This window comes from Siniperca chuatsi, linkage group LG11, assembly GCF_020085105.1.
Source record: "Siniperca chuatsi isolate FFG_IHB_CAS linkage group LG11, ASM2008510v1, whole genome shotgun sequence".
Lineage (NCBI taxonomy): Eukaryota > Metazoa > Chordata > Actinopteri > Centrarchiformes > Sinipercidae > Siniperca > Siniperca chuatsi.
This window is the reverse complement of record NC_058052.1, coordinates 14762585-14789289: the sequence shown is the minus strand read 5'-3', so window position 1 is coordinate 14789289 and position 26705 is coordinate 14762585. Positions and strand designations below refer to the sequence as shown.

The following is a 26705-nucleotide window of genomic DNA, read 5'->3' as shown; positions in this document are numbered from 1 at the left end:
CCGGTAAATCTGAATGAATTATACTTTGGTGCTCCTGGTTTCTGTAAAATGAACTGAACTATTGAATTGTGGAGAATCTAACCGATCTAACAATGCATGTCCATACTGACAAAAGTTTAAACATTTATGCGTGATCTAAGAAGCTTAGAAGTAGCTCAAGCGGGCGACCCAGTGGGCTTTAATAGGTTTTATACATCCAAATAACCTATATAAAAACCAGACCCGGCATCTATTTGAGACCTGCGTTTATTTGTCAAAATGTGTAGCCACACCCGGCCAGTAAAAGGGACCGTACATTTAATTGGGGCTTAGCTTTTAATTTAAGTTTTATAGTAATAGATTAGTCGTTTCACAGAAAATCTTAAACTATTTTGATAATTTATTAATAGTTTTTTTTAGTAATTTTTTAAAGCAAAAATTCCAGCCTCTCAAATGTGAATATTTTCTGATTTTCTAAGACTTCTTTAGTAAACTGAATATCTTTAAGGTTTGGACAAACCAATACATTTTTAGAAATCATCAAGGGCTCTGGGAACTTGTGATGGGCTTTTTTTCGGTATTTGCTGACATTCTATAGACCAATAATTAATAAATAATGAAAATAAGTGTCAGTTGCAGGGCTAAGTATAGTCATCCCTACTGGAAAGGGTGAGGTACTCACAGGTTTTTTATGTCTGTAGCTCCTCTGAATGCCTTTCTGGGGATGGACTGGATGAAGTTCTCGCTCAGATCTCTGTGGAGACAATAAGTAGGCATTAGTTACACATAACTTATCCTTGAGGATGGCTTGGTTTGTTTTGTTTGGTTCAGCAGAGTGTGTGTTCTTTGAAAAAGTGTAATACAAGCCTTTTTTGGAAGCAAAATGAACACTTTTCAACAATTCCCTATGTAAACATTTGACTCCCAGTGTTTAAAGCATGCTTTTCATCCAGCAGAATTCACACTCTATTCAGTGTCACTCCCTCTTTTACCACACTCATCGATGCAGAACAGAAAGCTAAGGGCAATTTTTTTTTCTTCAATGTGCGCTAAAACCCTGAGGTGTGGCACTGCATGGAGAGCTCTACTCACAATGGAGTGCTTATTTGAGTGGTTATTTTATAGTGGCTGTATTCTTCAATGTTCACTCATGCTATAATTTGTTCTCTGTGCCTTGACTATGCTCTGGTGTGACGTGCCCAACTCACTGCCTGCACACAGACCAAACAAACAGGCAGCAGGGCAGCGACCAATGAGGGGTCCTCACTGATCCTGTGGGGTGGATACATTAGGACGCTTCGGCACAAAGAACATTATCTTTTAGTATTAGGCTATGTGTGTGTCCTGTGCTTAACGGTGGGTACAAATTAGGCATTTGTAAAGTGCATGTGCATGGAAAGTAAGAGAGTGAGAGAGGAGAGGGTCAGAGAGGAAAGGGGGGGAAGGAGAGTGAGTGAAACACAAGTAGCCATAGTTTTAATTAGTAGAATCTTTTGTCTGTCATTTAAATGGTGAGCTAACCTCATTCTGCCCCTCTTCTATACACATATACACACACACTACACTGTAGGGTGCTTCCAGAGAGGCTCCTGTCTTGAAACACACACACACACGGAGGGCCCCCATAGCTCAGACAGACGTAAACAGAGTACTTATGGTCGCCCATAGAGAGGCTGAAGCACAACACCACAATCTATAAAACTACAAAACTGTTCTGCATAAGACTTTGATAACGTCTACTTATTTAATGTAAATTTACACCACAGCACGCATTCCCAACATGCACACAACAAGTATCCAAACTTATACAACCCCATGGGGTAATGTTAAAATTAGTTCCCAAGACTCCTGTGACATATCAGTCTCACATAGTGTCCCCATTGGGTCATCCTTTCCAGAATTTTCCTTGGAATGAATATTGCACCCACATTGTTTCAACGGGATACAAACAACAGAGGGGAGCAAAACACACCACAGTGGTTGTGTTGTGCAATCTATCTAATGAATGGGTGGTTGTGCCTTTATGGTGCAGCAGAAATTAAAACAGCAGGCCACTGCAAATACACCACAATTAAAAATGGAATTTATGTGTTTTGTTTTTTGTTGTTGTTTGAATATTTTAAATCCAAGGCAACTGTTGAACCTTTACCAAAGTAAAATGATGCATTTTGCTCAAACATACACAGTTCAGTATTTCATGGGAGATGAATGCATGTGCACAGTGAATGGTTCTGTAGAGATCAAGCTATATGTTGGCAGTCGACTGTAACTTGTAGGGTCTTGCCCATTCTTTACAGTCTCCCCCTATTAGAAGACAGCTGTGCATTTAACGTGACATAACACTATGAGAATGGCCATAAAATAAAAATAAAAATAAAACACCCTTATACCTTGAATAAACTAACAAATCTTAACTACTTCATATTTCAACAGTATAGACAACAGCTTTATCTGGCTGTGATTCTCAACTCACAAAAATGCCACGTGCATGTATAGATGTGCAAATGAAATACACATCACTGGCTTGTATTCAAAAAGAACATGAATATTCCATCTCATGTCATATTCTGATTTTATCATTTGAGGTTTTTGAGGTTGATTTCATCAGCCAATCTGCATAACATCTGCTTTCACCAAGATATTCAGGCAGCACAGTAAGCAGGCAATTTAGGCAGTTACACAACAATAATCTATCTATTCTGTCAGTCTGCCACATTTTGCAGGATCATATCCCAAACATCAAACCAGCTTCATAGCTCCTCACCAGCAAGCATGGGAGCCTGAACAGTTGTGCTCCCTCCAGCTCCTTTATTGTTCTCTTGGCAAAACAGCCTAAGTGCAGAGTTGAAAGCTGAGTCAGTCTGGCACCCAGGCTATATTGGTGCCTCTTATCAAGGCGGCTCCATGCGAGAGGAATGCTTTTGGTCTACCTGGCCGTGCACTCTATCTGATGACTAATTAGTCCTCTCACCTTCTCCTCACCTTCCTGCAACAAACACACTAATACACCCAGAGACGCCGTAGTGCTGTACTGCTTCAGATACGATGTTAATACTTCTCCCCCTGGACATCTGGGAGGAGTGCGGTATGTCTTTTCTGTGTGTGTCTGCATGTGTGTGTGTTCGCTCCCGGGTTGCAGTAAGAAATGATAACAGATTGCTGTGCTAGGACGGCATCGTTGGAGTGCCAGAGGCAACAGTACAGTAAAGGAAGAAAGACAGAGAAACAGAGAGATGGAGACAGGCATGAGAAGCTGGAATGGAAGACGAGGCAGGGAGGCTCTGACAATATGAATACAATGCAATGTGTGTAAGTAGTAAAATGAAAGCTCTAGGGTGGAATCCGCACACTAAAACCCCCATAATCCTGTTAGCACGCTATAACACGATTGGCTGGAGTGATCTATATGCTCCCACTTATGGTGCTGTTTGATTGGATTAAATGCTGAGGTCGTGGGAGGTCGCTTTGTAACTGTAGGTCTGTTCTGGGACAATGTGTGCCCAAAAAGGACTCATGACAACCCTACATGATGCTAACTGTTGTGCCAGAAAGTCTGCCTTTCTCTCATTTACTTATATTGCCTTTCTCCCCCTGCCTGGTTTGTTCTCTCGTCTGTCAGATATAACAGAATAATCACAGTGGACATGGTTTGGAGTCTGCAGTCTTCTGTGTCCTTTAAGGATTTATCGAAGGGTTCAACTCCTACGAGAGCCAGAGCAATATTAAATTTAGCAACACTACATTTCTGCATTTACACATTCTTAAAACGGCAAACAGGACATTTCTGTGGGAGACCATGCTGTATTTTACATAGTCTGTGGTTGCCCCTCACTGGTATTTTCTAAGCTCAGCCCCGACTGCGTTGGCTCCGAGATATTTGACATTTCTGATTAGTTTAGAAGCAGATTTTAAGGGAAGCACTGATCCCTTCAAAAACAGACACAATTATGTGAGAACAGTCACCACAAAGAGGGATATTGGCCACCATGGTCTCCATCATTAAGTCATGACAGTAAATCTAATGTTACAGCCCTTCAGCAAATACCACCACAGTGCATCACTTGAGAAGCATCCCAATAGTTAACAACCAAACTGGCATGGCGAGAAAAGACAAAAGGTTTCCTTTCTCTTTGTCCTTTGTTTCTCCATCAAATAATTCTGCCTTTGAGTGTCTGGCCAATACATACTTTCCAAAATGTGAGTCTGTACATTGCTTCAGACTTAGCTAACCTCAGGGTCATCAGATTGTGAAGAATTGCAGGAGCGGAGAGCAGACAAAGTTAAGTATCAGAAGCAGGAGCACAGGTCATAACCTCCAGACTTCACTCCACTTGCTCGGCTCTGTTCAGGGTTAAAGGATTCATGGAAACCGTCAGAGCCACGCCACTGTCTCCAATGCCCAGACTCCTTCCATGCAGTCATTACAATGCTATGAAGACTATCCTGAGGCATGGCAGCGGCCTCCAGCCCCATTCCAGGCCCCCAGGCATTTCACAGAGTGCTGTATTGATGTCATACCTGCAGCTTTTTGTTTCCTAATTTCCTGCGCACAGCATGCCATACCAGTCCTTTTTCATTACAGGTGTGTGAACCAATGCCAGAGTGAGCGAGAGTGAGTGTTCAAACAGCTTAGACCTGGTATAGATTTACCTTAATGCACTACATACCTCGAAGTGGGCAGTTAGTTCATTAATGTAGCCTGGCTCTATTTAGGTGACGTTGCTCACAGTTCATTCCCATTGTAGCCCTAATGATGAGGTAACACACAACACACATGTTTTCAGGTGTGTCGTCGCTGTATGAACTACAGCCCCTAACACGCTGCGGTCAGGGCTTTTCAAGGTTTCACTTGTACAAGACCTCAAACAATGGTATCGTTTAGTCAGTGTAAAGTGCTCTGACAATAAACTCAGCTACTGATATGCCTATTTACAAGAATCCCTGCAGAGGCTATATCTGGAATAATTAGCAATGTTATCAGACATAGCTTAAGGCGCCTGGTCTGGAGATTAGCCGCACACTGAAGGTAATGTCTGGTTCCTGTCTGATTCACATCATTAACCTCTGATCTCTATCTGCACTAATGCTGTACACAACGTCAACTCTCTTCTGCATGACACAAATACCTACTGTGGCCGCATAACTGATGGGATGTTAATCCCACTAATAAAAAAAAAACTATGTAAAGAGATTAACATAGTTTTTATGCTTATTATAATCACACTTTAAATGATTTAATCTTTATTTCTGACAGCAAAAGGAGTTTCTGGGGATGCTGCAGTGGCTCAGCCACCTCAGAGACAGACAGCCTTTTCTGGTTATAACCCTCAGGGCTTCAGGCTCCACAGTGTTGTACTCTGTGGTTAAGTGATATACAACTTCTAATGCACAAATGAAAACATGCAAGTGGACCAATGCACACACGTCTACATGTGAACACAAACAATTGCCTCTTTCATATGCATAAGATGTCATAACCTCTGCCACAGCAGCAGACACAGAGACACGGAGGCTCATAAATCAGACGGATCAGGGATGATCTGATGTTCTGATGTGCTGGTTTTAAAGGTTTCATTGAGGGGAAATACACGCTGCCATTTAAGGATTTATGTGTGCATTCTGCAATATGGTCTCTCCTTCAATGAACCCCATCACACCAAATGTTCACTTTATTTCTCCTTTTTTCTGTCGTTGTTTGCGCTTTTCTTGTAAACTAACTCTGGTTTTAGTCATGTAGATTTAGAGATATTTTTTTTCTCACTGTTTTGCAAGCTAACTCAATTTTTTTCAGATACAGATATTTTATAATATAAACATAATACTCAATAAAGTGAATAAATGTAAATTTAAAGTTTTACACTGCAGTATGGGTTGAGAAAATTGAGTTTTTGTCCAAAATACTAATGCTCAGGAGATTTTTAGATGATTTTATAGCACTTTTGCATTTCAAAAGCAAAAGAAAAAATGACCTGAAAGTGCTGGATAAAAATCTTTCAACATGTAAATGACACGTTATCCACAGTAGCACAGGCATGGGCCAAGTTTTCCTGTTGCTGCTTTCTCAGCCTCTCACCCTTATTTCACTCTGTCTCTTCAGTCCATCTCTCTGCATTGTACTTTTACACATTTAGAGATTTATATACAGTCAAGCTAAGAAAACAATTCATCCTGTAAAAAAAACCCCCAGCAGTGTATCCGTATCCAGAACAAAAAAACTTAACTCCATTTGTGACTGATTAGATTTCATACTGATAAATAACTACTGATCCTGAAAAGAGGTGCCTTTATGGTGCTTGTATATGTGCCAGTGTAAGTGCATTTATTTTAGTGTGTGTATCTAAAATGGTGTTTGTTTTCTTGATATCTTGACTCGATTGCATGATCAGAAAATGTTTATCCTTGCCAAATGCTCTTAATTTTATTTGTTCATTTAAAGAGGGAGAAAAGACAGAAAGACAGAGGGGGAATGTGTCTAATTACTTACTCATTAAGAGAGTTAATGAGGTGTGTGAGGGCTGTTAAAAGAATGGCAGTTTGCTGCCACTAACTGCTAACTACTTTCTTCCTCCCTGCACGGTAAAAACCCACAAGTAGACACACAAATAAACAACCACACACATAAACTGCAGGCTTTCAGAAAGAAGTGGTTGGACCTGGAAATTTAACAACACATGACACAAGACACTGCAAATGAAGGAGCTATACATTAAAAAAAAACAAAAACAAAGTGAACATGCACAAATTGTTTATGTCCACATCCATATTTTGTCTTAATCTGTGTCAGAGGCATGATTCCTAACTTGCTCATATTAGTACTTGTTTATGGTACAGTAGCAGCAGCTCTCCTGAAATCTAAATGTGCTGAGGAAAGTGAAAATGCAGGTATGTATAAGCAGAACTGTAGAGTTTTTAAACCCCCCCACTACTAACAGATTTTAAAGCAAAATGTTCATATTCCATGTCATTTTAATTTTCCCATTAACACATGTAACTTGACTAAAGGACACTTGACTTGACTTGGACTAATCTCAACTGACTCAAGACTTGACTTGGACTTGCCCCAAAAGACTTAAAACAGCTCTCGCTGTCAGTGATGTGACACCAGTAGGTAGGAGCTGGTAGGGGAAGCAGGGAGTTAATGATGGCTCGATCAGACCTAGTGTAGAGATGGAGCCATTAGCCCTGTCACTGGAGAAGCTTTAGCTGATGCAGCCAACCGAGGGGAGGCAATAAACAATGAAAAAGCAATGACAGAAAAAAGAGGAAGACAAGGTTAGAAAGGAAGAGTCAGGAGGCACATGTTATCCCTTGATTAAGGCTATTTCTCAGCTTTAAAAAGGTCTTAAAAAAAAAGCAGAAAAGCGAACAAAACAAAAACCTGTCTATGTTAACATGCTGCATTTATGTGGAGACATATCTTTGGTTGAGGTGCAGAGAACTGTAGAAGACAACAAACCCACAATGTCAGGCAGATGAAAAAAGAGGGAAGGTGTTAAGGGGGGGGGGGGGTAACATAAAGAGAATGAGGTGAGAAGGAGTATGGATTGAGGCTGCAGGGCCTTTGGGTGCTTGCCAAAACACAGGCATGTATGTGTGTGTATTTGTGTGGGGTCAAGAGCATCTGCGCCTTCCTTCTCACCCTCATGCCCCCCCCCATCCTTCTCTCTCCACACCTTCACATTATACTTTCTTTCTCGCTAAAATAAATGATAAACATGCCTCCTAGCTGTGTCTCCCTTCACTTTCTCTCTGCTGTCTACCTTCTATGTTTTGTAATTCCATACAGCAGTCCTTGCAATCTGGACAAGGGAACCAGACACCACCACTACTATCATCATCATCATGATTACCATTATCATCTGGAGGTCAAAACACAGTCTTAAAAATAAAATCCTTCATTCATGTTCACACAAATTATCATGCACAGACACGAAGATATAGTGCATGCAAGCACGCAGAGTGTGTAAGGTGTTTCTCTAGTCCTTTTGTGGTGGAGATGAGAGGAGGAGAGAGCTGGATGGAGCTCAGTGGGAGGAGGACTTGATAAGCGGGGAAGGAGAAACTGCTGCTTTTATAAAAAGAGGAATAAGGCTGCTTTAGGAATACTCTCACAAAACAACCCAGGAGAGAAAGTCTCTCTTTCCCTCTCTGTCTCCCTTCTAGGACTAAATATAGGCTCTACAAAGAATCCTAATGAAGAACAAACACTGTACTGATACCGAATGCAGCATAATTCAATAGCATCTGTTTGTCTTTGTAGATTTTTTTTTTTCTTTTGAAAGCTAATGTCAACACCAGTCCACAAAAACTAGTACAAACAGCCAGGGACAATGATTGAGTCGAGCTGTATGTCATTTCACTATAGTCTCTCTTTCCTCTGCAGTGTAGCTTTCTCTATTTATTTATATGGACTTCAGGAAATAAGTCATCAAGCAGCATTATCTCATTTCCAACAGACCCCACGGACTGTCATAGCAGAGCGCTCATGTATATATTTAACCCTCTAATGTCTTACGCTTCTATATGTGCCGAAAGAGGAAAAAGGAGGCCATCTGGAGAGGGTTTGTGATTTATTCTGATGTTGAAAAATACAGCTACCAGCTGGTACAGCGTACCACCCTCTGTCTCTCGCTTTCTCTCACTCTCATAACACACACATATCCACAAACTGTCTCTTTTCGATGGGACCTAAAGGGGATTTCATGGATGGACTCCACTCTAATCATCTACAGCTCACCAACCAATGAGAAACACACAGCGCTCCCAGACTGGAACACTCAACAACCACCAAGAGAAAACACAATGTCAGTGGAACTTATCAAGCCCACATGAGGGCTGACAGACATACACACACACACACACACACACACACACACACACACACACACACACACACACACACACACACACACACACACACACACACACACACACACACACACACACACACACACACACACATCAAGAGAATCAAGACAGAGCTAGTTTAACTGTTGCCCACATCTCTTCTTTCACTGTAAATGATTCATGATGTCTATGTGTATTTGTAGGCTTAAAAATCCCATATGAGCGCATACATTTGGCTGTGTGCTTTGCTGCCATCCGTGAAGCAAATGAAATAGTTAACATGGTGAAGAAAGAAAATCTATCCTTTCTCCCAGCTCTCGAATCACCCTAATTTCCCCCTACCATTATGTCTACTTGTGTTTCTGAGTGTGTCCAAGCCTTTCATTGGCAGTCAGGCAGAGTGATGGAGCAGGACTGAGCGGCATCGATCATGACAAACACTTATAGGCGCTATCAACAGACGGCAGGGTGTACGATAGCAATGCTTTGCACAGGGATGCAGCCAAGCCCGTCCATCCATCATGCAGTCTACCTGCTGGACAATAGAAGAAAAGTGTGAGAAGAACAGAGAGGAAAGGAGGGAGGGAAAACATACCTCTCAACAGGTCCATTATCACTGCCATTACCTATCCCTACATTAGCCAGCGGGCTCACACCAAGACAGAAATAATGATCTCCATCTCTGAGAATAGCCTGGAAATGATTTTGCTAGATTGGACTAATGTTTTACATCGAGTCAGGACAGGGGTAAAACGGAAGGAGACAGCCATTTAGAAAGACAACAAAGCCAATATGGGTGGCTGCTCTTACTCTCACACACACATACACACTGTGTGGTCTTACTAAACTAGTTAAAGATGCCTCTTTGTGAATGGCTGGCTACCTAGAAAGTGGAAAACTGATCCTGAAGATCAGATGACAGCTTTTCCTGGAAGAACAGCACTGGTCTGAGGTCAGTGTTATTGAGCCGCTGTGATGACAGATCCACCACACCTAACCACAGGCGGCTGATACCAGATCAGAGGACTGTCACTAAGACACACACAGTCAGGAGCTATTTCAATCAACATGTAAACTGAATACACTTCAAGACACTTAATCGACTCCATGCACATTGTAGAGGTGCAGAGTTGCATCAAGACGCAGAGTGAGAAAAAGCTCTGGCGAGAAAGAGGGTAAAAAAAACAAACACGAAACACAGGGAGTGGGAGATTTGATGACTGCTGACCAAAATGAACCCCTGCATAGATCATCTTCTCGTTTCCTCTCTCTCTGAGGAGCTCGTACACAGCCTTTTCTATTCTCTAAATTCACTGTAATCGAGAGTGAAACCTCCCAGTCATTACTTTATGCTCTCAGTCACCGTCCCACATGGAAAGTATCAGGGGAGAGAGGAGAGGGGAGGAGAGGAGAGGAGAGGAGAGGAGAGGAGAGGAGAGGACTAAGCTACAGGGAAGGTGAGTAGAGTAGCTTCCTTCATATCATGCCTGTTCTCTGTACAAATCCCTCTGAAAGCTATACTTAAAAACAGCCCAAAGGTACCTGCCTAGATATACACAGTCAAGGACACCTAGTCTAAATAGAAGAACAGAATAGAATAGAAGAAAAAAGTATGATTTCCCTTCAACTCATCTTGTTATTGTTGGATATACAATTACTTCTCTAAACTTTAACAGGTTTCTCCTTTGTTTTCCCATTAAATGTTTAAACGTGTACATTTTCTGAGTGTGCATTGACATAAATATGTAGTGCATATGCATCATTTTGCTGCAGGGAAAATAAGGCCACATTGCACTGAGTGGGAGATTTAGTTGTCCCATAGCACAGAAGAGAGAGGTGAAGTGATAACAATAAAGGCTGCAGGCCCTCGGTTACCACCTCCTGTTCACCATGATGTATGAGACAGGTGAATTGTGGCTGACGTGAACAATTCACCCCGGGCATGTATCACCTTATCTTTAACAGGACACACTCACATGCACACAAAAACACCCTCCAAGGCATGAATGCACATACATACATTGCTTTCACTCCCACACACGTTATCTTAATGCAGCAAGAAAACAATATAATCAGCAGTAAGTCAGGCCTCTCGTCCCCGTATCTCTGCACTCAGTGCTTCACAAAACACACAATATAGGTGATGACAAAAGCAGCTGCTGCGCACACCACTTGGACACAAACAGAAGGTGGAATTAGACTTGTACGGATGTCTTGCCACAGGTTCCTCCAGTGTAGGAATTGATTCATTGCCAAGATTTCACCTACAGATAGCACCACAGCAGCACTGTATGTCATACTTTATCAGGCTATATCGTGCTTTAATTATATTGCCCAAAGTAACTTTTCACACACTTTCATTACTTTGTGATATAGAAGAGCGATAGGAACGTTTGCCTTGAGACTATTGCCTTGCAATCAACTATTTTCGTTATTGATTAATGTGCAGAATATTTTCTCAATTAACTGATTAAAAAAAGAGCCATTTAAGTTAAGTTTCCAGAGTCCGAGTTTTGTTTGAGCAACAGTTCAAAACCCAAAGATATTCAGTTTACTATCATGGATGACAAAGAAATCAGCAAATATTCACATTTGAGAAGCTAGAACGGGTGTTTTTGTTTAAAAAATGACTGAATTGATAATCATTTCAGCTCCAATTCATTTTGTGATAGTAAATAAGGCAAAACAGGTGAGAAGCAGTTTTGCAGTGGAAATGTTGGGTGGTTACATTTTTGAGGAGTTGAAAAACAGCTATAGCCTAGCCTGCGAGCTACTGGGGCTACTTGTGTAGGCTCAGATGGGAAAAACATTTAAAACAGCTGGGGTGTGAGTATATACTGATTTTAGAATCTTAGAATATAGGGAAAATACCACTGATGCCCAGAACATGAACACTGGATGCTTATAAAACAATAGTACCTGCATAACAACTAAAGAGTTGGCCTTATTTGTTAGTCATCCGTGTAAAAAAAAGTAGTTTTCAGGAACTTTGCATCTCTATCTGCTCAACCAGACTGCACTGCTCATCCCAGTTAGCCTATTACGTAAGTAAAGAGGTAAAGGTTAACCACTGGTCAGCTAGCACCGTGTTTGTGTTTGTGTGTTAACAGGTTTGAGGAGGCAACATTTTCTTCCTGTGACAGGTGTGTGTACATGTCAGGGGTCAGTAAAGGCATTCATGAAGCTATGAATAAATAACTGCAGAGTCTCTGAGACTATAGAAATCTTTCATGAATATTACATGAGGTTGTCAGGAAGGCAAACGGCTATACTCACTCTGGCGTCAGGGCTTACAAACCAACAACACACACACAAACTTTAAAACTATGTTTGCCTTTATTTGACTTTGGCCTCCAACTGATGAGCCCAGAACTGTAGAATAGAATAATTACTCCCATTTGAATTGGTTTTTAAACGTTTTTTATGTTTAATGCTGTCTTTCTTTTAATTATGGTTCTCTCTTTTAAATTATGTCTGTGTGCGTATAATAAATGTATCTTTTTCATAATTAAACTTTGGTTGCAACAGCTTACACCTCATCTTGTCTGAACAGATTTGCATACATAATACTGTTTTCTAAGAGGTCATTTTGTTTAATTAATGCAAGTATTTGTTTTGATACCCATTTGTATTGATGCTGACTTTTTTGTGGGCTATGGCAACTACAATTTCTGAGCGAAAACTAGGACTTTAAGTAAAAAAATGCAATGAAAGTGAATCAAAGCCTCTGGGCTTTCATTTTCTGCCTCTCTTTCTATCACTGCTCTTAATTAACTTCACTGCATAAAGAAAGTCATTCCACAAGAGCTAACGGCCCAATACTTTTCAGATTCAATTTCACTCAGGCAGCGAGTCAAAACCCAACTCTAGTCAGCCTGTGTGTGTGTGTGTGTGTGTGTGTGTGTGTGTGTGTGTGTGTGTGCCATCCAAATGTCAGGATGGGTTCTCAGTCCAAACTAGAGGTGCAAGGCCAGAAATTGCAGAGGTGGTGGTTGCTAGGAGACAAAAGGTACCCAGCTGGAATTGTGACTAAGCCTTGAAGGTATGTGTTTGTATGCGTGTGTGTGTTCTGTTTGTGAGCGCAAGACTGAGGATGGCAGAGGAAGGAGAGGACAATGGAGTTGGTCCCAGCTGTGCTGGAGTGGGTGGGAGTCGTTTTGAGAAAAAGAGTTTAACAATGGACATTGGTGACTGCTCTGGATGTTTACTCTGTCCTCCACTCTGCTCTGGAATACCCTCTTCCTCCCACACTGACAGCCCACATAGAATGTAGGCAGGGGAGTGAGTGAAGCAAACCTTACAACCACCACATAATGACAAAGACAACTATTTCAGCTCATTGATATAGATGATCTGCTACTATAACCAACAAGACATTTACAGTTATTCCTCATAGTATTACGGCAGTCCTCAATGTGAACAGTTTTCATTGGAACTATTTCTATGGTAAAAGTAGTTCCAATGAAAATTGTTCACAGTGAGGTCTGTGGATTATCTAGCGTAAGGGTGACACTGTCTCTGGAAATACACGTTGCTCTTATGTAATTCTTCAATGTTTTGACTCTGAAATTCCATTCACCTCCTTTGAATTTAGTTGTAACACAAATCTAAGAGCAGCTATTTCCAAACCTCAGCAAATAAAACCAAAACTACCTACATGGTTTGATGCCATAAAGGCTAAGTGTGAAACTATTTTTTGTTATTTTATTCAACTGCCCCTTTAAGACAAAAACTTTCACCAAATGGTTGACCTGCCTCTTTTATTAATTTGGCATGTGATATTACCCACTAGCATTCCTTAAAATATTTTAGAAGGGCCACATATGGCCTTGAGGTGTGTTCATTAATGAGTGACCAGCCTGGAGCAGCAGATGTGATCTGCAATGCTCATGAGATGAAGATGAGGCCTGACAAGACTGAGCTTTCAGGGTTAATGAACCCTTGCAGAGGTGCAGCCGTAGGAATGGATTATTACCACCAGGGCCAAACACACACACACACACACACACACACACACACACACACACTCTTATGCTAAAGTGTCTCTTTGTCTACCTTAACAATAAAATATTTTAAGCACTTCAAAAGTGTATTTCAACATAAGCATTATAAGTCATCTTGACAACAGCGTCTAAAGATAAATATGAATGAAGGAAACAGTCTTTCCTTTTTGTAACAGTCCAACACAATGGAGGCTGAAGCACATCCATCATCATCCACAAGCATTAGAATAAAGATTGATTACTCCCCAGGGCTGCGAGTTGTCTGTGTGGAGTAATAAATGCATGCCAGGACAGTTAGCATACTGTCGCTAGCCAGATGAGGCCAATACCTGCAGATAAATTACTGAAACAATGACAGCTATGATGGATAAGTGGGAATACAGTGGCTTTTTGTTCCATATGTGTGAACACTGAATCACGTCCATTTGTTCGAGTTGAACTAACATGCCACTGTGCTTGCTTGTGTAATCACGTCCCTGACAGCATTTGTCTTTGTGTGTTCTTGAAAGCAACTTCTGGATCATTTTATTGCCATAAGTTCTGCATGGATGCCGATGCATAGCCCGGGGTTGAGAGTATTCATATTTGTGGCTGTGTGTGTGTGTGTGTGTGTGTGTGTGTGTGTGTGTGTTAGAGAGACTGGTAGCCCCCGAGGAAGCTGTGTGTCACAAAGCCAGCTTGGCACTCACTAGAAGACCAACTGCCAGAGCAGGGGGCATGAAATTAAAACTCACCACCCAAATAAAAAAGGGAGAGAAAAAGTAGGGAGGAGGAGGAGGAGGAGAGAAGGGTGGTGGAGGAGAAACAAAGGATAATAAAAATGCAGGGGAGGACAGAACATAATAGGCTGGCAATATAAAAACACCCAATTCAATTCAATTAAAATTTTATTCATATAGCGCCAATTCATAACAGTTATCTGATTTCACTTTTTCTATAGAGCAGGTCTAGACCGTACTGTTCATAATAATATTAACAGAGACCCAACAAATCCCACCATGAGCAAGCACTTGGCAACAGTAGCAAGGAAAAATGTCCTTTTAAGAGGCAGATGGATAGAACCAGACTCAACGGTGGGCGGCCATCCGCTGCTGCCGTGTTAGGTTTTGAGGGTCAAATAGGTCAATAAGTCAAATAGAAAACACAAGAACTTTGCGACGGCAGAGTGGAAATGTGCTCTGCATTAATGAAAGACCATCAACTGTTCGGAAAAAAAGTGCTGCTGACCCTCAGAACTCCAGGCTATATATCATCATACGTGTTGACTTGCCTTGTTACCAGACATACATTTGGTTTGTGTTTCTTGTGATGGCGATAGATCACCCCACTGATCTAGACCTAATCAACACCAAGGCTCTGCACAGATCTGGCACCTACACACACGCAAACATACTCTACGCTGTATGTCAATGTAGGCGTCCTCTCTACCATTTTCAGCTCTGACCTCCAGAAAGAACAGGAGGCCCCAAGAGGCTATGATGGATATGCCAGACCCAGGGAGTGTGTGTGTGTTTGTGTGTGTAAGTACACTTTTGTACTTACCTGACAATGCTACATCCTGTAGCTGAACTTTGCTATTTATTTTCTTAGGTGTATTTTACTGCTCTGCGCAAATCGTCCCCCCAGCTACCCTGCATACTGGTACAGAGAATGTGTTTACTGAGAAAATAATACACGCACGCACACACATACACACTCCACTGCAGACACACTCGCGGCTGGGAACAACCAAGAGGATGTCCTCTCTCCGAGCTTCCTATCTCACCCTAACCATGACCTTTCACCCCAGCTCTGTGACTCAGGCTGGGAGGGCCCTGAGCGTGACCGATCCATTAGACTCCTCTGACAAGGATGAGGATGACATCTGAACCCCCAGAGGCAGGGGAGGGAGGAAGACGACGAACAGGAGGAGGACTGCTAAAAAGCTGGGAGAACGTGGGCTGTGGGGGTGAGGGGAAGGTGGCCCCTAAAATTTGAGCAATCAGTTTTCAGGAAATCTTTAAATCTTAGAAGCATACAGTTACTGTTACTGTTACTGGTTTAGCTTTCCTTGAATGATGGATTCTCGGGTAACTATTTTTTAGCCAACTGTATCAAGTTGCAGTGATTTTATTTACAGAACAAGGTGTGTAAGAGAGCATGTAAGCCAAGTTAAATAAGTCAAATAAATTAACAAAACAAAATCATAGAGATTAGGTATATTTGTGTGTTTTACCAGCAGTGAAGGACTCTAACATGCACATATTTACACTTTGCTACTTCCTGTACAGTGACACAGTTCTTAGATTTTTGTATTTAAGTCTCTGTGTATATTTTTACTCGGTGTATACTGTGTGAGCCATGTCGGTGACAAATTTCCATTGGCCTTGTGATTGACAATAAAGTTTTTTTTTTCTGATTTTGGAATGAGAGCTGAACAATTGAATCACATCTGCATACAAACATACTTACACATACACAAACACGGAGATGCATTCTGCCATAACAAGTCAGATAGGATTTCAACACATTGTCACTGATAGCAGAGATGCCTCGCTCCGAGCTGAAAAGAGAGACCTTGGGAGGAAATAAAGGAAGGAACAGGAGTGGCTGTGTGAGGGGAGGAGGTGGGGGGAGCTGGGGAGATGGATGGAAGGAGGAGGATGGGACTTTAAGGATGAGCGAGTGAGAGTGACAACCCTGTCTGGAATGCCTTTGTCTGCATAGGCTAATATTTGCTCTTGGATTTTGCTTTTTCTCCTTCTCTTATTTGCTCTTGACAGAGAGGAATGAAAAGGCAGATAGCCAGTGGGTTACCTAGTAGCAAGACTTTTGTGCGTGTATGTGTGCGTGAGTGTAAGTGTGTGTGTAGCAAGCAGGTTCCCAAGCAGCAGGTGGTGAGCAGAGGCAGAAGTATTGAGTTTAGGAATCTTGTTTGCTGCTCAAAAGTTGCTGCTACTCTCCTATTGACCCTGCTTAGAACCACAAGCACATGCCAAACATGCACCAGAAATGTTTGTGTGCGAGAGAGACAGAGAGGACAAGGGGAAAAGGATGAAGACATACAAACTCCTTACACATGGTGCCAAGATCCCCACCACCTCCACCTCCACCCCCTCCCTTCACTCCTCTCCTGGGGAGTCAGGGTTTGCGGCAGCCTGGGTGTCTGCCTGAAGGCCAGTCTCACAGCGGGCTAGTCATAGCGGCGGCACTTTGATGTCTTTGTGGCGAGACTCCGTGCCTCATGTCCACGCTCATTAACTTTGTCAATGACAGATCAATGTGAGCCTGCAGAACCCTGCGCTGCCTCAAAATTACAGCCTATTTACCATTCTAGGTCTGAGTCTGGACTGGCCTTGGCATCGCTCTGAACAAACACACAATACAGCAAGAGCTGGAGAGACTGTTTGCTCATGATAGCACCCATTTAACAAGAGTAGCCCCCTCACACATGCAAGGAGGATATTGCTCCACTTAACTCTGGCATCCCGACTTCCTCCGGCTTAGTGCTCACAGACAGCAGTCACATCCTGTAGTTCCCTGTTTAATGATTAGGAGATTACGGCCCTTCTATCTTTTTGCACCCTAACGTCAGTCAGACAGTTGCAGCCAACCAGAGCGCTAAAAACATGAGAGTAGTTCAGGCTTGTCTCTCACAACATGACCCACACTGTTAAGATCTAGCACTTAGCAGCTTTAAACCACTTCTTGATTCTTACATATGTCTTCTGTGTCTTGTTTTCCCACTCCATCTCATTTATAGCCGATTTTTACTGCTTTTCCCTGCTTTTTGATGGCCTGCTAGTTTGAGTCAAGCGGGGTAAAGGATAATCTCCACTGCAAGCACTGTTTATGCTGTTAAGAAAGAGCAAACAGTTGAGTCTTGTGTTTCTTTGTCACTCCGTTGTTAGGTGTCAAAATTTGATACCAAAGTGAAACTTTATTCAGGAGTTTAGTTTGAATAACATGAATGTTGTGTTTTTCTGCAAAATCTTTTATTTTTCATTTAACTAAATATGCAGAACCTCTCAGTGCATCGGTTGTTAACATAAGCAGCCATACAAGAACTTAACCTAAAAATGTAGGATTTAGACCAAAGAATAAATCTGATCAAATAATACGTAAGACTAAAACAGACCGAGCATTTGATGCCAACTTTTGATACTTGAGAGTTTCAGTCAGTCTGTATTTTCAGGCTCTAACAATGGCCATGTTTTATCTGGATGATGATGTATTTCTAAAATATTATTATTATAATTTTGAAAGTGTTTTATGAGACTAAGAAGTTGGAGGATTTTGGGGAATCTCAACTCATAACCAAGCATGTAATAATTAAACTGATCTGAAATCATGAAAATCACCAAAATTTAATATAAGAAGGATTTAACACAAAAGTGACACTGCAGTTAATGACAAGCACCGACTGCCAAAATCTCTTCACAGTTACTGCTGCATCCACATGGAATTCCACATACTCATTGAATACCCAACACATGTAATGTCCCCCACACATGCACCCACATAAACATGCTCTCAGTAACTCACATGGCAATGCACAGTGCAATGCACACACACACACACACACACACACACACACACACACAAACAAACACACACGGCTGGAGAGCTCATCTGTACTCTAAATATTTAAAAAGACTATTCCTCTGTCTGTAATTAAAACCACTGCAGAATTCCAAAGCTGTATCCCCTATCATCAGCCCATTTCTCCCTCTCTCTCTCTCTCTATCTCCTTCTAGTCTGTTGTTCTCTTCTTCCTTCCTCCATTATGACCTTTGCTTCAGTTGCCTAGAAATGGGATGTTTGAAAATTCTCCAAAAACAATGAAACTGTGGGAATCCTCGGTGCAACAACTACCCTCTCCTTTACACCCATGGCGCTCTCTCTCTCTCTCCCTCTCTCTCTCGCTCCTGAGCACCCCACCACCACCTCTCATTTCACTCACAGCTCATCTAGAATGGCATCACTTCATTTACCGGTGGGAGAAAGTAAAAGGTCAGGTTTTGTCTGGATGGTAGGCAGCCAGTCTCTCCTGAGGAGAAGGTTGCCTTTCCTGAGAGAAGTAATGATATGTTAGGACAGCCCGCAGAACAAACACAGGAACCGTGAGTCAGCGGCACACACTGTTTGGTTACAAAACTCAGGGCTTCTGTCGTGCCCGGGCCTGCGGGGATACCGGGGGTAAATCCTCTCCCTGCCCCACCGCTTCCTCCCATTAGAATCTGCCCAAATCCTGCCTTTATCACCGTGTTTGCTCTGCTGAGCTCGCTAAAGCTCTCCAGCCTCCCTCACACGGTAGGTGTTTATATGCATGTGTGTGTGTGTTTGCTTTGGCCTGCACGGTAATGCTTCCCATCCCTTCACCATCAACATGGATGGAATGCAGAGTGTAATGTGATGAAGGCCTGAGAGTGGGAACACACACAGGCTCACAGGACAGACATGTTCCTGGAAAGGAGAGCAACAGTATATTCCTCAGATCTAGTAGCCATACATGCAGGATGTGTGCATGAGTGTGTGTGGAGTTGTAAACAAGCACTTCTCATGAAGTGGAGATGGTCTACGGAGAGCTGCTCTCATTTCAAACATCATTTATTTATTAGACCCCTGTGTGGGACAAACACACACACACACACACAGTCACACACGCACACACGCACACACAGTGACAGAAATTCTGCAGTTTATTCCATCATGCACCAGCGATCAACCTCATTCCCTCACCCTTTTCTTTCCGCTCCCTCCCTCAAACCCTCCCTCCTTCCTTCCTTGAAATCAATGGAGTGTTTTGTCACCCAATGCCGCGTTTCGTGCAATATTCATCTGAAGAAAAAAGCTCATCTCACCCTCAATGAATTTTCATAAACTCTGTTTGATGCCGATTGGTAAATGAAGGGCTACAGGCTTGACACACACGCACGTACGGACACACGCGCACACCAACAACCCCATTACCCGAGCTTCAGGCAAGGGCTTTGTTTCGTACCATTGGAATCTGACAGTGATTTATGGAGAAGGGGAGTCACACTACACCCTGATACACACAGCAACACAAAGCAAGGTTACTGGCCCAAACATGGATACAAAGAAAGGTTACTGCTCCACCAACAAAGCCACACTGACAGCAGTGCATGCTGCGGTCCAGGGTCAACACCACATCAATGCAGTCCAATGGATGAATTCAGCCGACTCACTAAATGAATGCAATGGCTGCTTTCAATAACTTGTTTTGATGAATTCCATGAATTCTATGAATCTCTCTGCTTCCTCACTCAATGATTCCTTAATGACTCTTCCGGAAACTCTCCCGATATCATACTGAGCCCAAGTTTATATGCCAGTTTCTGGAGTCATTTTCTGCTGCATTACCACTGCGGTTTTGTCAGAGCGGTGAACCCTAAGAGGCCAGACACACCCTGCCTCTCAGCGCAGGTATGCCCTCGGCAAAGCCAGGCTTTCTTCTTTTACTTCTGCGCAGGCTTGTTAGATCCTCTTTATATATGCTATCAGTTACAGCTCAGGTGAGGACAACACATTCCTTCTGACTCATTATGAGCATTGAGAACACAAGGCAGCAATTTAGCTGGTAATCTGTAATGATTTTAGCTCCACGGCTGGTTGTGGAACACACACATGCAGACACGGCAGGAGGAAAACTGATTCCTGAGGGAATACTTTTTCTACACAGCAACCACAGAGCTTTTCGGCGTATTGCAAAAACCGTTCTAGGTGCTAGTTTGTTGCTACCCACATTCTTGCTGGAACAAAACAGAAAGCTGAGATACACTGTCTTGTAATGTCAGCAGGCCCAGAAAAAAAGAAAGAAGAGATAAGGGGAGTGGGACAGACAGACAAAGGGCAAGAAGAAGAGGAAAAGTTTGCCTGTCTAATGAATTAAAAAGTTGGTTAAAGGACACAAAACACATACTGATGACTCACAGACACATAACACTGACAGTGAGTCATCCTTAATGAAGCTTAATTTGGGGGTAAAACACTCATGCTGGTTTTGCTCTAAGGGCTCAAGGATGCACCACAGAACCTAGTGATATCAGCGATCAGGCCTCTGCAGCTAATCATGCAGTCACATGGACTATATAGACTTTACTTTAGAAGCACAAAAAGAGAGAGGTAGAGAGAGGGAAAGAGAGGGGGGGGGTTTGCGGATGGGCCTCATTTAAACAATGTTCCTCTCCGTTTTGCTCATTTCACCACTCATACTCTCTTGATGAGTGCTTCAGCTTTGGCAGCAACAATATAGGTTTGTGTGTGTGTGTTTGTGTGTTTAATGGTGGTTTATGAAAGCCACTCCAGGACCCTCCAAGGCCAGCCAGCCACGGCCAGCTTGACGATTGAGGATCGGAATTCAGGAGGGCGGTTGACAAAGAGGCTCTCCCCTGGTGTGTGTTTTACAGAATGAGAGAAACACATAGTGTAGATGGAAAGAAAGAAGGAGAGAGAAAGAGAGAGAGAGAGTGAGAGAGAGTGAGAGATGAAAGAGAGAGCAGGTGTGAGTGCCTGAAACAGCATTGACAACTCAAAGACAGTGGTCTATTCAGCGCTGCGTAATTGCCGTTACAGTGGCTGCTTGTTTCTTTAATTTCTTCTTTAGAGTGATGTGGCAGCTCTTGTGTTACACATTAATTATGTTTTCTGGGATCCCCTCTCTGCCCCTCCGCCTCCCTGTTAACTGACAGCTCGGCTGCCTCCTGGCCCAGCCTGGCTCGGAGCAGGGGAGTGGGTGACTGAATAGGCTAACAAATAGTGAAGGAGGGGTTGGTCACACCCCACCCTATTGTACCAGCGCTGTCACGCCTGACCCTTAACCAAACACACACACACACACACACACATACATGCACACACACACACACATACATGCACACACACACACACACGCACACACACACTTTGATGGCTAACAGTGTGTGCACACAACCTTGTACGTAGTCACACATACACACACACCTTCACATCACCTCTGTCAGCCCTGACCCCATACCAAATACCCAGGCTCCCCCCTGTATCCAAGGTGACCAAATGAGGCCCCAGCTATCACCTAGCAACCAGGGAACAATGAGCTCCAAGGAGACGGAATGGCTTGAGCAAAGGGCAGGCTATTCTCTGGAGACGGAGGGAGGGATGGAGGGATGGGAGCTGAGGTGGGGAGAGGAGGGGACGAGGGGTGATGGGAATGCTGTTAGGACACATCTTTAACCATGTCACAAAGAGGGTGCCTGCCTGGGAAACAAGGCTGTGCTTCTCTAACCCAACTGGACGTCTCCGTTCAACTCTGCTCCGCTCAGCTCACTCTTAAAACTTGAAAAAAAAACCCAAAACAATCTGACTTCTACCTTTTTTCTACTCCGACCTCCTCTCCACATCCACACAAAGTATAAGGGGAAGCCAGAAAAGCAAAAAGCAGGGAAAAATTAAATATTACGTAATCTGCTGTTCCATTCATCTGTCAAACATCGAAAATATCTTTGTTATGCTACTTAGACTTCCACATTCCCTACAATCAGCCGAGGAAACTTTTAACTAATTCGACTGTTGACACCGACATCCCGAAGCTTTGACTTTACTCATACTGTGAAAGAAACTTTTATCAGTCTCCATCTCTTTGCCCTTGGAGGAGCGAGGGTGTTAACACAGATGTATCACCATCTTTCAGCTTTCTATATCCAGAAACACAGGTAGGAAGGTAAATGAGGGTGAGATTGCCGAGGGGCTAAACGCAGCACAACAACACTTTGCCAATTCAGTCTCCATAGAAACTATTAGGAGCTATACTATAAAAAGACAAAGGAATGAGTCAAAAGTTAAACCCGCCCAGATAACTGGCTCACGCTGTGATGATTTCACTTATTTATCACATATCCATCTTTGATTAGGCGCTGCCATTATCTCCTGCCAAGGTCTCTGGCAGTAAAAACAACTCCTGTAAGAGGTCTCTTCTGTTCCTAAAATTGACACTCCAGTGCACTCTACAAACCAAGATCAAAGATGTTTTACCAGTAAACTTATGAGAAAGAGTTGAGCAAGAGGGAGGAGAGGAAAGAGAGAGGAAATAAAATTGGTAAAATGAGTGTTGAGGAAGTGTGGAGGGCTGTCGAGCACTAGTCTGTTAGCTTGTTCATGTGAAAACTCTTTGTTAGCCATGAATGGCCTCCTCTCTTTTACAACAGCTTTATGAAGTGGAACCTGGGCATATCCCCTCTGCTCCCAGTGTATAGTACACACACACCGACACACACACATACACAAACACAGACAAAACTTTTGTTTCTTTTGCACAAACTTATACTAATATAGCAGAAGAATGAGCTACTTTTCTCTGTTTTATACCATTGTGAATTCAATATCTTTGGGTTTGGAACTGTTGGTAATGCAAAACAAGCTATTTTAAGAAATCAACTTGGGCTCTGTGAAATTGTTTTGGGCATTTCTCACTATTTTCTGACATGTAACAGACTAGATAAACTACTAAAATTGATCAATAATGAAAATAATCATTAGTTGCAACAATAGCACGCATGAACATAGCAGCCGTACTGTGATGTGGCCAGGAAAGTGGTCTAATCTACAAGTCAGAAGTAATCCCTGTCTGTGGGCTTAATGAAGGTGTCAGGGGGAGGGAGCAATAATTGTGTGTGGCTATGCATTACGGATTAATAGACACGCACACACACATATAGATTGGTTTTGGAGGATTTAACAAGAGTAGGCAAGGAGTGGCAATGCTCCTCAAAGGCGAAGTCAAATCAAAGAGCATCAGACGTTCAAATATCCCCCTCAAATATCGCTCTTTCTTTGTCCCTGGACTTATTCAGATGGCAATTTTATGAAGTGTTGACACACTCAGAGAGAAAGTGAGAGTAGTAATAGAAAATGGTATGAGTTTGTGTGTGCCATTGATTTCTGGCCTTTACCGTTGTCCTGCTTAAAGTATCTGACCTTCTGTGGCCTGTAAATATCGGGAAAGGTCTCTGGGATAATGTATTGGACAGAGGAATGCTATAACTTACACAGACTATAATGATTTGACCCATTCTTCGACAGTATTGTGTGTCTCTGTGTCTGGCTGGGACACATTTGACTTCATGGGAACTGTCTGCATCTCCAAGTCTGGGCTGGGGTTGACCTACTACTCTTCTATTCTACAGGCCACAATCCATTGCTGGTAATATCCACTCCACTAACACCAGCACCAACAACACCCCCTCCAGCCATCGGCTTGATCTTCACATGAAAGGGTCTGCGAGCTCATTACCACAGCCTGGGGCTCATTGGGGCCTCCAGTCCCCAGGCCTTTTATAAGCCAGAGAGGATGGAGAAATTCAGCCAGGAGGTAAGAGGAATAGAGAAAGAGATCTCATATATGGCTTGCCATCCAGGCAGCCAGGTGTTAAAGGTACAGATAAGACGCAAGGAGGAAGTAATAGAGGGGGAGGAAAGGGAAGCGATAAGGAAGGCAGAACAAGGTAAATGACAGGGAGGAAGTGGGGTACAGTGAAAGGGGTGGTGGTGGTGGTGGTGGGGGGTGATAGAGGGAAAACGGGAAAAGCTGACAGAGGGAGGAGGCTTTCTACTCCTATCTCTATGTGGTGTTTCATCCTCCATAGGGCCCCAGTGTCACTCAGGACTCCTACAGCGGAGTCCAGCTTTGAAGTGATAATGGGGCTTTTGGCTAATGCTCCACTGCAGGTGCCCGTGGCTCCCTCTCCCTCTCTGTCTCCCAGCACGGCCACATAGATGAGAACAGATGAGAATCCTTTCAAAGTCTACAGATGAGGCCAATCTTTCTTCTCTCTGCCTCTTTTTCTTTCTTTCGCTTTATCTGCCAACCCCACTTACTTTATCCCCACACTATTTATTGCTTCGCAGGCACTGTCTGTCACTTTCAGATCCTTCTATTGCCCTCTAACTCATTTTACCCTCTTTCCACTTTCTCACTCCTCTTTCTCTGTCTGTTTAATTGATTGAATTGCAGCGCTACACTAGATTCGGGAGGAAGGGATTTTAAACTACCTGAAAAAACAATTTAAAGTTCATGAGGGAAAAATCTACTTTCTGAGCTGTATAAATAATAAATCAAATGTAAAGTAGGATATCTACAGTATGAAATGATTACAAAAGATGTTTTATATTCCTCTCCTGTCCCACCTTCATTTCTCTTTCACTGTGCTCCTCTCTTTCATCCTTTCTGCTTTCCAACTGCGCCTTCCATCTCTCTGTGACTCCCTCCTTCTCAATCAATACTCAATGCCTCTCTCCTCCTCTTCGCTCCCTTCGAGGTGTCAGATTGGTGGGACTGCAGGCCCTGCTCTGGTTACAGTGCACAACAGGTAAACACACACATAGATCTGGCTGCATCTCAGATTTAACACTCATTTCTAGAAGCTTTGTTTGGGTGGGGCAGGTGTGTGTGCATGTGTGAGTACACTCCTAGTTAAAACAGCAGGGAAGGGGAATCGATTCCAACCCCCAGCGATTTCCTGTTATACTGTACAAAGCTAAGAAGGAAAGTCACCCCCTGCACAGAACAACATACTGTTTCTCATCAAAAAATATCTCCACAGTCGGCATACACATACGCTCTGGGGCTAATGAGATCACTGCTTCATGCTGTGATACCAGCAGGAGAGTATTGTGAGAGGGAGCCAATATTGGAAACAGATAGGCATTTGTACTAGAATTCAGTTTTTCCTCTTTGCTGTGCTCACCGGCCCTGCATGGCTCAATATGTATTTTTACTGGAATGTGGGCAGTCCACTTACCTAAGCAGACAAGTGTCTTTTGTTTACTGAGAAAGTAGGATGGCTGAGGAGAGAGTGCAGAGCACAGAGGCACAGGATAGAAGGTTCTGGTTAGATTCAGCACTCAAAACATTTGAAATACATGCATGCTTAAACTTGGTGCTGTGTCTGCTTGTCTTTTTCCACTAGTCACACTGAGTATGTTCACATGCACACATAATTCATTACTGTGAATAACCAGATATGGGTACACAGGTTGATTTAAGTGTTTACATCACTCAAAATAAAAAAATGAAAACTGAATGGATTTTGTTGTGTTTATTGTTTACATATGAATTATTAATTACTTAGTGTACTGTGGACTATTGATTTAGAGGTTGACCATATTTTGTATATATTTTATATCAGTAGTGGTGAATTATTTACAAAATCTATAAAAAATCTGGACATATGTAAATTAATATTTGGTCCTGTTTTATGTGATAAAGTTTTGTTTTGGCAGAGTACTGCTTAGAAGTTGCTTTTTGTAGTAGTAGTAGTACTTAAGGAAATAATGGATTATGGTACATACACTTAAAGTACTATCATGGGATATCAAAGTAAATCCGGCCCCTGAAAGAAAAAACTTCTAATGTATTTGAGACAGAAGGGAGCTGACATTGCCTTTCTGCAAGAGATCCATTTAGAAAAGACAGACTCATTAAAGCTACAAAGAGACTGGGTACATTGTCTGTAACACTGGCTCTTCTAATAAGGCTGGAGTTGCAATCACAATACCTAAATATTAAAATACAAAACCAGTATATTGATGAGTTGGGGAGTTAGGTAGTTATAGATGCTAGACTTTTACAGCACTTTATGTACTTTTATGAATATTATATTTGCAGTTTGTGTTGCAACATTAAAGATCTTTTTTAAAACACCACTTTGCATTCAGTTCACTGTGGCGCACACACAAAATCAAAAGCCAGACATATCCAGAGTAATCTGTATGAATGTCAAGAGTAATTTGAAATATTACCAAGTAATCAAGGTCTGTTAAAAATGCCAAATGAAATTCCATCTTTAATATCAGAAGGATTACATACAATACATCTGAATGTTGCCTTTATTTTCTCAT

General features: G+C 42.4%; 1 protein-coding gene across 5 annotated transcripts in view; it reads right to left on the bottom strand.

The window, feature by feature from the left end:
• Positions 1 to 26705, bottom strand: part of slit1a (slit homolog 1a (Drosophila)) — an 88728-nt gene that overhangs the window by 39449 nt on the left and 22574 nt on the right. For all 5 annotated transcript variants that reach the window (XM_044213183.1, XM_044213186.1, XM_044213184.1 and 2 more), the window contains exon 5: positions 662 to 733. In XM_044213183.1, coding sequence (XP_044069118.1) covers positions 662 to 733 — 72 coding nt within the window. The remainder of the gene's footprint in view (positions 1 to 661; positions 734 to 26705) is intronic.